Raw genomic sequence first — 13,418 nt, 5'->3', positions numbered from 1 at the left:
AAAAAATAACACTATCACTTTACACCTGTCAGAATGGCTAAAACAAAAAAAAAAAGAAATAATGAGTGGTAGCTAGGATGTGGAGAAAAAGGAACCCTGCACACTGCGGGAATGCAAATTGGTGCAGCTATTGTGGAAAACAGGTTCCTCAAAAAATTTAAACAGAATTATGGTATGATCTAGTAATTCTACTACTGGGCATTTACCCAAAGAAAATAAAAACATTAATTTGAAAAGATACATGTGCACCTATGTTTACTGCAGCATTATTTACAATAGCCAAGACACGGAAACAAGTGTTTACTGATAAATGAATGGATGAATAAGAGGTGAGATATATATATATATATCTCGATATATATATATATATATCGCTAAAGAAAAAAGTAGGTATATATATAAAGTATATATATATATATATAGGAATATTAGTCATAAAAAATAAATCTTGCCATTTGCAGCAACGTGTTTGAACCTAGATGGTATTATACTAAGTGAAGTAAGTCAGGCAGAGAAAGACAAATACAATTTCACTCATATGTGGAATTTAAGAAAAAAAAAGAGACAAATTTAAAAAAAAGGACTCTTAAATACAGAAAACAAACTGGTGGTTGCCCAAGAGGAGGTGGGTAGGGGGATGGGAGAAATAAAGGGGATAAAGAGCACACTTGTCTTGATGAGCACTGAGAAATGTATAGAATTGTTCAATCACTATATTGCACAACTGAAACTAATATAACACTATATGTTAACTATACTTGAATAACTATACTTGAAAAACAAAAAACTGAGGCGCCTGGGTAGCTCAGTCATTAAGTGTCTGCCTTCAGTTCAGCTCAGGTCATGATCCCAGGGTCCTGGGATCGAGTCCCGCATCGGGCTCCCTGCTCCGCGGGAAGCCTGCTTCTCCCTCTCCCACTCCCCCTGCTTGTGTTACCCTCTCTCGCTGTGACTCTATCAAATAAATAAATAAAATCTTTAAAAAAAGAAAAGAAAAACAACAAAATACAGTCTCAGTTATCTACATCAATCATTTTTGGGTAAAAATGTCCTCAACTTAGCAGTCCTCAAAGCAACCTTTTCTAGCTTAAAATATACACACACCAGAAAAAATGAGAACTCACAATGCCATCACCAACAGACTACTAGAATCTAGAGAGAAGCTTAATCAAGTGCAGGGCAGAAGGAGCTGGACTGAGAAAAAACTGTGATGGCTGTTTCTTTGTATAACCAGTCCTAGCTCTAAAGAAAATGCACAAGTACCTTGACTGGATAACTGATATAATGTAGTTCAGATAGTTGTCTTAATTTAGAGGTAGATTAAACAGTTGGTCTTATGAAATTCAGAAGAAAGCAGAGACAGGAAACAATGGGAAAAAATAGGGGGAATGTACAGAAGAATGTCATATGCTAGAAGACAAACGTAGACGAGGAGGGGGTTTAAGTTCAGTTACGTTATGACGTCTTGACAGGAATCCCAAGAGCAAAATGCTAAAAAAGAAGGTCTAAGTTCAAGCCCTTTTTCTTCAGGGGTATCTCTTTACCCAAAGTGGTTTTCTGTAGGCCTGTGCAGACCCTCACTGGCTGCCATCTGTTTTAGTGCACCCCACATCACCAAGACACCTAAATGATGTTCTTTCTCCTCCTTCTCACATCTGCTTGCTGAAGAGTAAGTTTCATTTCACTGTAATTGAATATAATTTGTCAATCTAGATCCTCCAACTTCTCTCCTTTCTGATTAATTCTGGCCTTTCAAAAATTTCTAACTCTACCCTTTTCCTTTTTCTCTAAAGTCAGTAATTTTGACAACTTCATTGTGCACCATTGCATGCAAGTTGCACATTTTCGTTTACATTTCATACAATGTGACAGTGATTAATAAAGAGAATCGGAAGTTTGGAAATCTTAGGGGGTTCCACTCAAAACAAAAACAACTGAATCTTGAGGCCTACCATGTTTCCTCCCACAATCTAAGGTTCTATGATGCTGGCTGATAAGCAAAACAAAACCAAATAACCTTACCAGGTGTGACAGAGACTCGGACGGGATGATTTTGTGTTATTTTTAATGCCATAACTTAATTCTTTTATTTAAATGCTAATCGATTGTCCAAGCACAACCTTCTAGTGGCAGAATCAATTTCAATAATGATGCTGATAGCTGCAATATGATCAACTGAAGCCTCTGCCACTTGGTACAAAAGAAGGTGAAATGATAGGCAGCTCATTAATCATTTATCCCAGAGATGAATGTATTCAGTTGCTGATACAGGGCTTTGGGTGAATGCTGCCAAAATGAGAAATGTCAATTGTCAGGCCTCATGCATAATAACAGTGGAGCTATTTTTAAGCTTCTCTGAAGATTAAAGTTATGCTCTTTTTCTCTACAGCTCCCTCACATATGCTTGGCAATTTTGTTCTATGAGAATTCATTTTCACTCTGCTCAGATGTCTCTGCTTCAGAAAATATATACCACTCAAAATCTAGCATGAGATATTTAGAAATCTGTAGAATTCCACACATTGGGAATGAACTCTAAAAGAACAGAGAAGTACAAGAGGCAAACCAAGAGAGTTATTGAGTAACTTTTTGGCTATTTTTTCCCCATAGGATATGTTTTATCAGCAAGGATGATACATGATTTTAATTTCTCAGCTCCCCAGAAGGAACATATTCTATAACTGATATAACAGTATCTTAAGACAGAGATAATAGGATTCAATAAACTAGATTTTAAAAAACAGTTGTTCGCCAAGTTACGTGAACCATGTTACCAAAAGAAGGGTTGTACCAAATGACCTCAAGAATCTGCCCCAGCTTATTTGTCACCAATTTGTCTAATCCTTCCAGGGGAAAATAATGTTCCCTGCCTGGAGTAGTACTCTTTTTTTGGAAGGCAGCAGTATCTTAGCATTCACTGAGAGAGTCATGCTCACTTTTCCGAAAGGAATTTCACGTATTTCAGCAATCTATCCATATAAAAAAATGGTAATTTGTTCAAAGAGTCACAATTTGACCCTACATTCCACTTTTGAAGAATGGAAGGGAAAGATAAGATTTAAGATGAAAAAAATTACTTTTTTTTTTTAAGATTTTATTTGACAGAGAAAGACACAGCGAGAGAGGGAACACAAGCAGGGGGAGTGGGAGAGGGAGAAGCAGGCTTCCTGCTGAGCAGGGAGCCTGATGTGGGGCTCGATCCCAGGACTTAAGATCCCAGGACCTAACGACTGAGCCACTCAGGCATCCCTACTTTTGAAAGAGACACTTCTCCCACATCTTTCAAGTTGCTGAATGTTTTGCTCCATTAATTATACATCCTCATCTATTTTGGGGAACATTAATTTATCATAAAGATACATACCCCTAGTTTAACTAATATTAAGTATACCTGCTTAATGAGTAAAACAAATTTCCAAACTGATAGAGAAAATAATATATGTAGTACAAGAACTTTGTACCATTCAGATTTTTACTATGAGATAGTTATCAAATTACTTGCTGCTAAAAAGGATAGTTTAACATTTGACAGTGGCAGGTTCTTAAACTGTCATCAGCAAAATATTTGGCAGCAATGTGATATAATCTGAATAAGCATGATTTTTGACATTTGCTACTTCCAACTCCAGACTTTCCTGCATATACACCCATGCACATCCCACCTCACATGTATGTTTGTATATGTAAACAGAGCTAATACTCTCTAAATAAAAAGATGTTAAGACCAACCATTTGCATGAATTCTTACGCAAATGTCTTTTCAAGTTTCCGAGACATTAATTTCTTCAAATACTCCAGACTGCCTTGTCTTTATGACTTTGTATTTTTAAGAGTCCAACTAGTTAGAATCCTACATCTGAATTTCCAGTTATGAAATTATGTCAAGGCCACATGCTTTTCATAAATTGTACTGAATTACTATTATTGCTGCTACTTCTGACATCACAAAATTACATATATTACCAAACTATAAGGACTCAGAAAAGATGCAAGGTGTGTTTCCTTTCTATGTGCAGAACCAGCAGTAACAGGATCCTTGTTTTATTCCTGTTTATAACTTTAATCCTAAAGTTATGTTTTTAGCAAGGCATTTCAAAATTTTGGACTATTAATAGATCAGTAAGGAAAATTCCATTTTTTAAAGAAAATTCCATTTTTGAAAAATGTTATAGACAAACTTTACTTCATTAAATTATTTCTAACTAGACAACGATTTTTCAAAGTCCAAAATTGGAAAGCTAAATAAACTTTTTTTTTTTTTTTTTGGCTTGTAGACAGAGGTTAAAATGATACTTTCCAGCAATGATAAATATTAACCTGAAGAGATTTGCATCTGTTGAAAACTATGCTTATGTCTATCTCTTTCATTAGACATACAACTCCTCCAAGACAACTTATGATGCCCATCAGTCCTTTGAAATCATAACCTTTCAGTGTCTGGTACACCGAAGCACACAAATGCTTGCTGATTAGAAGCATGGACAAGCAGGTGGTTCAGAATTATCGCTTATTATAGGTAACTTGTTAAATTACTGGAAATGAGTAAAATGCACTCTAGACTGAACTGGACAATGACCAACTAAATTCTAAACTTAGAGGATAGGTTTCCTGCCACAGGCCCAGAGCCAAAACAGAGGAGTGAGGAAATCTCATGAGAAAGATCTAGGAGAGAAAATATTGAAATTAAGTCATTAATTATAAATCACTAACCTCAGGGAAATCAGAATTAGTTTATGGATCTATTTCCTAATGTGCTAAAATGGAGGGCAAAATGCACTATTTCCATATATGATAAGAGAGATAAGATTAAGAGAAAGGTCCACATCTTATTATTCCTATATAATTACTATAAAATATGAGATCTAGAAAACCGTTTTCCAATTAGATTTCAATACTAATTTTCGTAATACCTTGCAGCAAGTTTCTTCACTTCACAGAATAATTCCCAATATTTCATTGCTCATTATCATAATAACAAGATACCACATTATGGGTAACTTCCATAAAAGCCAGTAATGTGTGATATGCACATTCATTTGTAATTTATTATCATTATAGAAAAACTAGAGGATACAGATAAGAAAAATGTCACTTAAAATCCCACTTCTGAATGACCACTATTAAAATTTTTGTAAATATTCAAGTGTTCCATGCAAATGTTTATATGCCATACATACTGAACTTGCTTTTCCCTCCATTCATTAATGTATCATCAATCTTCCTTTGTCAAGAAAAATGTCTATACTTTTTGAATAGTTTGTTAGTATTCCATTGGACATAACAATTTCTTTACTCTTACTTACCATTCATTATTCAGGTTTCTAAATTTTTACTATAAACAAAGCTGTGATGAACCACTTCCTAGAAACCTGCATCTTTGTGCACTCATCTCTCTCTCAGAAAATACTCCCAATATACTGTCAAAGGGTGTGAACTTTTAAGGCTTTTGATACATATTGCTCCCAAGTCCTCAAGGACTCCTGTACTGATACATACTCTCACAAGTCGTCATCTCAGAATGCTCCTTTCCTACATCCACGGAAATGCCTATTATTCTTTTCCATCTATGCAGGCAGGTGAACAGTATCCTATTGCTTTAATCAGCATTAGTTACTGACTTAACATTCTTATTGGCCATTTTAATTTATTTTGCCTAAACAATTCCTGATCAATATTATCTATTGGCTGCGTCTTTTCTTCATAGATTTGAGAATGCTTCTTATGAATTAAGGGTGTTTGTCACACATCTTGTAGTTTATCAGTTTATTTGTCTTTAACTGTTGATGGCATTTTTGCCACACCAAACTTAAAGGACTTGGAAAAGAAGCGAGGTGTGTCTCCTGCTTTGCTCTTCTGCATTGCTGTGTGCAAAACCAGTGGTAACAACAGGATCCCGGTGTTACTCCTGCCCATAAATGGGAAGGATTTTACTATTTCTCCACTAGGCATGATGCCAGCTATTTGAAATTGATAGTAAAATAGGAGGGAAACAATGGAGGAAAAACACTTCCTTTGCATAACTAAATCTAACAAACAAATTGGGAATCAATTTTTGAATTTTATCAAATGCCTTTTACAGCCAATGCGCTGTTAACATGGTTTTTCTCTTTTGATGTATTAGTACTAAATATAATAAGCCTTTGTCATAGTGGATTTTCTTATATACAGCCCCTAAACTAGTACACCGAAGTATAAAATAGTAATTAAAAGTGCAGACTGGGAAGTCAGATGATTGGAAGCTCAATCTCAGTTCTGCTCTTGACTAGCTGTGTAACCTAGCACGGTGACGTCATGTCCCTACACCTCAACTGCCTCATGTACAGAATGGGAATGGTAAGAGTCTACCTGCCCCACAGAACTACTGAGGATCAAATGGGATACGGTGCGTGGGACCTGGTACACAATAAGCACCAACAGTGACTATTATTAATACACTGTTGGGCTCAATATTCATTTTACTTATGAATTTACCATGTACATTCCTAAGTGAAATCAGTTCTTTGTTATGGCAATCCATGTTATTTGGTATTTGGATTACATTAACTTTCAAGAACTTTTGGGAGGCTTTCCTTCTCTCCCTATACTCAGGGAAAATTAATATTTTATACAAACTAGTATTTCTGTAAAGGGCTGCTTTTTATAATCAGCCAAAAGATCTATCAAATTTTCAGGCAAGTGATGTAGTGGGAGAAGTCAGAGTGGTAGACAGACCAGCTGGCCAGGTAGCCCCATCTCTGCCACGGCCACATGGGTCACAAGCACTCAGTGTGAGGACGCTGACTAACACCTAACATGTCTCTCCCACCTCTCTGATGCCTTTGAGCAGACGTTGGACATGTACAACTAATTCATGTCCAACTTGTTTTAATTGCAGCTATCCCAAGGGAGAAAATACCTCACAGGATGCTTCCTTTCTATTATTACTACTACCACTGCAGCATTTTAACTGAAATGAACATCAAGTGTAATGAAATAGCAGAAAAGGAAGGATTACATAGCAATAATGCTGGATATGTTCTCCTAGAAAAGTAATGACCTGGATTTAAGAGTTGAATATGGATATGAAAACCTCAAGTTTTCAAGAGTTACCACTCAGCTGTCCAGATGTGCCAAAAATTTATTTTTAATCCTTGGGTTCACTCCTATATCACATCAAACTCCTAGATGGTTGTTTGGAGGATTTCATCAAAAAGCACAAAGTATTATTCTAAAAAGAGGATAAACAAAGTAGTTAAGTCCTACCTCAAAAAAAAAAAAAATGCCATAACTTATCCAGATTTCAGAAAATAAGCTCTTGGGAAATTTTCCCAAGAAATGTAAATCCTTTGTTTAAATTATACCATATTCAATTAAAAAGTACTGAAAGATGAGTAACCAACAAAGATTAAGGTAACAATAACTATTAACCACCACCTTACTTACTAGTGACAGGGATACAAGTACTTCCTGTTTATTTCATCACTTAACACTTCTAACCACCCTATGAGGTATTTCTGTACCTTTTAACATATGAGGAAATTGATGCTCAAAAAGGTCAGGTCACTTGGCCACTATACTGGGGCTAGGATTACAGTTTAAATTTCAAAGCCCATATTTTTAATATTTGCCATCAAATGAGCAGCTGAAATTAAATTTGGCCATATAATTACATTCAGAATTATATCCCTTCTAACTCTAATACTTAGCACTGACAATGGAAAGCTACTTTTAAAATACACAATAACCATTCTGGAAAGCATATTAAACAGAAAAAAAAAAAGCCTAAAGAAATGTTACTACGATTAGGTATCAAATTTGCCATCAAAATAAGTACGAATATTATTTTATTGGATTATATGTAGAGGAGTCAAAGATAATTTCTAGATCAGACACAGTGACGGCAACCCAAGTTTATTCAATTTTTTAAAAAGTAATAAAAACACTTTTATTAAACAGTTCTATTGAACACGTTTAGGTAAAATATCTTGAGTTTACAATCCCAAATATCAGACTAGTAGTAAAAATGGAAAAATAATTTGAATCTATTTTTATGGTCCACATACACTGAAATGCAAAACAAATATAACAGACATCTTATATGACTATTTGGGCTTCAGAGAAAATATCAGGAGGCTAACACACAGGCATAAACAATCTTAAAAATGTCACCCTTTATGACTACAAACAAGCAGATTATTTATATTCTAGGCTTTGTTTTATTATATTGTATTTCCCAAAATTATAAATAGATATAACCCTATTATAAATATAAATTCAATAATTTTATCAAACTTTAGCTAAGGAGAAATGAAAATGTATTATGATAGTTTAACATTACTTAAAGCTGAGTTTTCATATTTAGGACACAGAAAATTTGAAAGGAACACTTTAACTGAAGTAATTTTAAAGGTAAAGATATAGGTTGTATTTTAGTAAAATGAAGTCAGGAAGACTTACTTAAAACTGGAAAAAAGTCCCCTTTATGGCAATCTATGTTAAAAAAAAAAATATTCTAACTGTTCCTAATTCTTTCCATTTAAAAGAAGACTGCCATCTAGATGAGATGTTTACAGTAGATATGCAATAAATATGTAATGTTTTCCCTGAAAAGGGTCTTTTGTATCAGATCTCAAAGTAAAAATAAATTGAATCCGCTTCTGTTCAGTATTTAGGTCACACCTCAAACTAATGTAATCAATGTTAATTCCACCAAGTAAAACTGCTACCATGAAAGCTCTTAAAATTCTTTAGCTTATTTCTTTCTTCAAAATCTATACAATAATTTTTATGCTTACTTTTATTTTATCTATGAATACAACTTCAACTATGAAATTCAGTTCAATACTCTGTGTATGTCAGGTAACAGAGAAGCATGCCACAAATCCTTTGTATTTCTCTCCTATTTAGCTGTGAAAAGGGAAAAGAATAAAATTTTTAAATAAAGTTCCTGAATTGGCCCAAATATACTTACTTTAAGAAACGTACATTTAACACATAACTGTCTCCAAAATGACCCTGTTTTCCCCAACATCTCCCAGAGGGTACCTTCGAAAAAATAGAGTATTCCAAACTAGGAGGGAATCTGACAGTAGGACACACTGATGCCGGTTAACCTGAATGGTTAGACACCTATAATCTTGCATAGGCTTTGTGTTCAGGAAGATGCTCTTAGATGATGAGCATAAGATGATGAATTAATAAAAAGAGAAACCTTTGAAGACAAATGAGGACACTGGAAAACAAAAGGCTGAAAAACTGAAAATTTTATAACATGTTCCCCTGAAATGATACATATTTTTCTCCTCAGAAGAGAAAAAGTATTAAGATACACTCTCAATTTAGGCTTTTCTTAGGAAGACAATAATGGTCTGTGCCAAAAGATTTCTTACCTTGAAATGAAAGTGTATGAAGGAAAAGACTCCTTAAGAAATATACACCAACCATACCTTGATGAAATTTATTCTCCAGTATGGGGTAGGGGTTCTCTGATTCTAAAGGTAAAAAATTGGTCATTTTATTCTATTTTAAAAGATATACAGATTTTACTGAAAAGATAGCCAATTTCAGCTTAGCAGATGTAGGTTCAAGGTCTGTTCTTTGTTACTCCAGAAACTCTGCTTGCATAGTGTTCATAATTTCAACAAACCCTATAAAGCTCTTCCAAAATGAACTTTTTCAACCTACTGAACAGAATTCATGCCCACATGCTGATGCTCACTTCAGCAGCATTTGTCTCTGTGAAGCACATCAAAATCACTCAAACATCCAATTGCTGATTTGATAGAATGATTTATTTTCCCATTACAGGAAAGTCATGAGTGGCTTGCTCTGAGGTACGTTTTTGAGCTATGAAGGACATCTAGTAGAAAGCTCCACACTTGAAGGTTTCTCTTTAGATGGTAACATTTTATGGCTGGACAGTCTCTGCAGGTACCAGATTTCCTGTCGTATCCAACTGCATACATTTACATGTGCATGCAGAAACGGGACACTCTGCATGGTCCCTAAAAAAAATAGGTCAAGTAACAGTTAAAAATCTAAATTAAGCATATACATACATACATTTACCTATATACCTATCTCTATGCAGAATGCAATTTTCAAAATGGTATTTGAAAAAATACAGGAATTAAAACCCAAAGACAAAAAGCATGAAAAGAATGAAATAAAAAATGACTGACAAGCTGAATTGGGGAGAAAGTTACTGAAAAGTGAATAGCTTTACCTTTTAAATATATAACAAGATACCTGATTTACAGTTATGAAAGTGGCAGGAATGTCCTCAGAGTTTTAATTAAAGCCAACATGACAAACTGGGTGTAAAAGTTATAGCAATGAGAGTAAAGGGCCACTGGCACTATTTAAAGTAGAATTAAATATGGCTTGAGTCTCTACTGCATGAAGTGCTTACTTACTACATAAGAAGTTTATTTAGATGATAACTGATACAGTTGTTTGATATGCATACTCCATCATTTAATTTCTAATTTCAATTATATACTGTGATAGGATATTAGGTTAGTTGTAAAAAAAAAAAAACAAAACTATAAACATATCCTCTCTCCATATAATGCTATTCAAACATGTAACCCATACATAATATTTAAACTATTATATATAAGTATTAATTTTATAGTTTAAGATTACATAGGCTATCTAATGACAGAAATGTCAACACCACCTTTGTTAACTCAAGTGACAGCAAAAAAGAAATTTATCCTTTGGCTATATACACCTGAACTATTTAAAAGGCCATTTACTCTACCTCCTCTAACTCCAAGCCTATTAAAGAAGAAACATACTGATTACCTGAACCAACTAAGCATATGACCAGCATGTCCACCATGCCTGCAATTGTGACACCATGTGAACCAGTTGTTAAATTGAGCTAATTTTTTATCCTTGCTCAAGTCTACTTTTTCATCTGATTTGGATCCTCCTATGGGTTAAAGAAAATTATCTTCATTAACTGTCAAAATATTTTATTCAAAGCTTCTTAAAAGGTATTTCTAAAACTATGTCAAAATACAAATCACACATCATATTGAAATAGCAATTTTAATGCCATGATCTAGTTTAGATTGAAAAACTACTGGATAACAGGGGTTTCCTTACATTTTTAATGCTCAATAAAAAAATGGAAAAATTTAAATTATCAAACCCACTAAGAAGATCTGAATTAACAACTTTAGAAAAACAGTTTAAAATCTTCCCACAGAGAAAATACCATGTCCAGTTTATAGGTGAGTTCTACAAAACCCTGAAGGAACAGGTAATTTTCATCTATACAAACTCTTCCAAAAAACACTGGGGAAAATGCCCCAATGTACTTCCTGAGGCTGGCATAACTTTAATAACAAAAGCAGACAAAGATAACATGAGAAGGCAGATTATAGGCCCATCTCTCTCCTTGAACAGAGATAAAAATCCAAAGGAAAACATTAGCAAACGGCATTATTTACTAATTCTTCTAGGTATATACACTAGAGAAACTTCTGTACATGCTAAAAGGATTCAGATGCAGAAATGCTCATAACAGCATTGTTTATAACAGTAAAAATCTGGAAACAACCAAAAGTGCCCACAACCATAGTAGAGTGGAAAAAACTGTGTTACAGCCATGAATGGAATACCAAATACTAATGAAATACAAATAAACTACAGTTACATTCATCAGCATCATTAAAAGTAAAAAAAACAAAAACAATATTGAGCAAAAAAACTTAAGCCAAAGGATATATTCCATAAGATTCATTCATATGGAATTTAAAACAGAGACAAAACTAAACATGTAATAGAACTATACAGATAACCAAGGAACCAAGTAACACACAATTTAGGGCAGTAGTTACCTCTGGGAAAGAGGAAAGAGATTGTACTAGGCAGGGAATAATGAGCAAAGGAGCTGGTACAGCCAATGTTATCTTAAGCAGGACACAGGCTTCAATGATGTTTGATTTATCATAGTACCTAATATATATAGTCCTATCTATGTTACAGTTCACAAAATAAGTTGAAGAAACATGTATTATTATGCATGCATGTTTATATGTGTATATCTTCACATATATATTTACATAACTTTCAGTGCTCAAAAAATGCTCATTCTATTAATTTTGGCTATCTTAATATGTTTTCTTTTATTCTAAAACAGATCAAATTAAAATATTTTAAGATCATATATAATTAGGGACAAGAATAGAAAAATGAGTAAGTAAAAATATTAAGTTTAATTAAGCAGTTGTGTACCTATTTACCTAGACCACTGCTAGTCATAATTTAATGACCACAAGGATAGTCTTACAAATAGGTTTTTTTAAAATACCCATCTGTTTTTGCTAAAGATAGTAAGGTAGAAGAATATCTAGGTGGTTGAAGATGTAATATGTATAGGTGGTTAAGATGTAAATACACTGAAATTCTTCCTAAAAGCTTCATAAAAATGATTAACAATGAAAGAGGAAGAAAACAAAAAGAAAGAAAATACAGACCTTTTAAAGATAAACTATTTTATATAGTATATAGCTCATTAAGTGATTTTCACTTTGCTTTTGTAACTTCTAACACATGGAAAACAGACTGGATTCAGGACAGTTTACTTCTTATGTTTCTCTGATGAAGCTAAAAATATTAAGGTCTACCTCACTGCCACATGAAAAAGGCTTTTTAAAGATCAAATAGTTTTAGCAAATGATATAAAAGGGGTTAATAACCATAATATATAAAGAACTTATATAACTCAACACCAGAAAACACACAATCCTATTTAAAAATGGGCAGAGAACCTGAATAGATATTTTTCCAAAGACATACAAATGGCTCACAGACACATGAAAAGATATACATCACTAATCATCAGGGAAATGCAAATCAAAACCATAATGAGATATCATCTGACCTGTCAGAATGGCCAGAATCAAAAGACAAGAACAACACATGTTGGCAAGGATGTGGAGAAAAGGAAACTCGTGTGAAGTGCTGGGAATGCAAATGGAGCAGCCACTGTGGAGAACAATATGAAGGTTCCTCAAGAAATTAAAAACAGAATTACTGTATGATCCAGTAATTCCAATATTGGGAATTTACTCAGAGAAAATGAAAACACTAACTCAAAAAGGTATATGCACCCCCTATGTTTATTGCAGCATTATTTATAATAGCCACGACATGGAAGCAACCTAAGTCTCCATCAATAGATAACTGATAAGGATAGATAATAGACAGATAATAGATAACAGATAAGGATAAGGAAAATAGATAAGGATAAGGAAAATGTGGTATAAATATACAAGTAATATTACAAAGCCTTAAAAAGAGTGAGACCATGTCATCTGAGACAACATGGATGGACCTAGAGGGTATCATGCTAAGTGAAATAAGTCAGACTGAGAAGGACAAATACCATACAATTCCATTCGTAAATGGAATTAAAAAAAAAC

General features: G+C 33.9%; 1 protein-coding gene across 3 annotated transcripts in view; it reads right to left on the bottom strand.

Moving 5' to 3' along the window:
* Positions 1–7,815: 7,815 nt before the first annotated feature.
* MIOS (meiosis regulator for oocyte development) overlaps positions 7,816–13,418 on the bottom strand; it is a 31,649-nt gene continuing 26,046 nt past the window's right edge. For all 3 annotated transcript variants that reach the window (XM_027574158.2, XM_027574156.2, XM_027574157.2), the window contains 2 exons: positions 10,789–10,918; positions 7,816–9,983 (listed from right to left, as the gene is read on the bottom strand). In XM_027574158.2, coding sequence (XP_027429959.1) covers positions 9,887–9,983; positions 10,789–10,918 — 227 coding nt within the window. In that variant the 3' untranslated portion in view covers positions 7,816–9,886. The remainder of the gene's footprint in view (positions 9,984–10,788; positions 10,919–13,418) is intronic.

The sequence above is a fragment of the Zalophus californianus genome, chromosome 12, assembly GCF_009762305.2.
Source record: "Zalophus californianus isolate mZalCal1 chromosome 12, mZalCal1.pri.v2, whole genome shotgun sequence".
Taxonomy (NCBI): domain Eukaryota; kingdom Metazoa; phylum Chordata; class Mammalia; order Carnivora; family Otariidae; genus Zalophus; species Zalophus californianus.
This window is presented reverse-complemented; position numbering and strand designations above follow the sequence as displayed.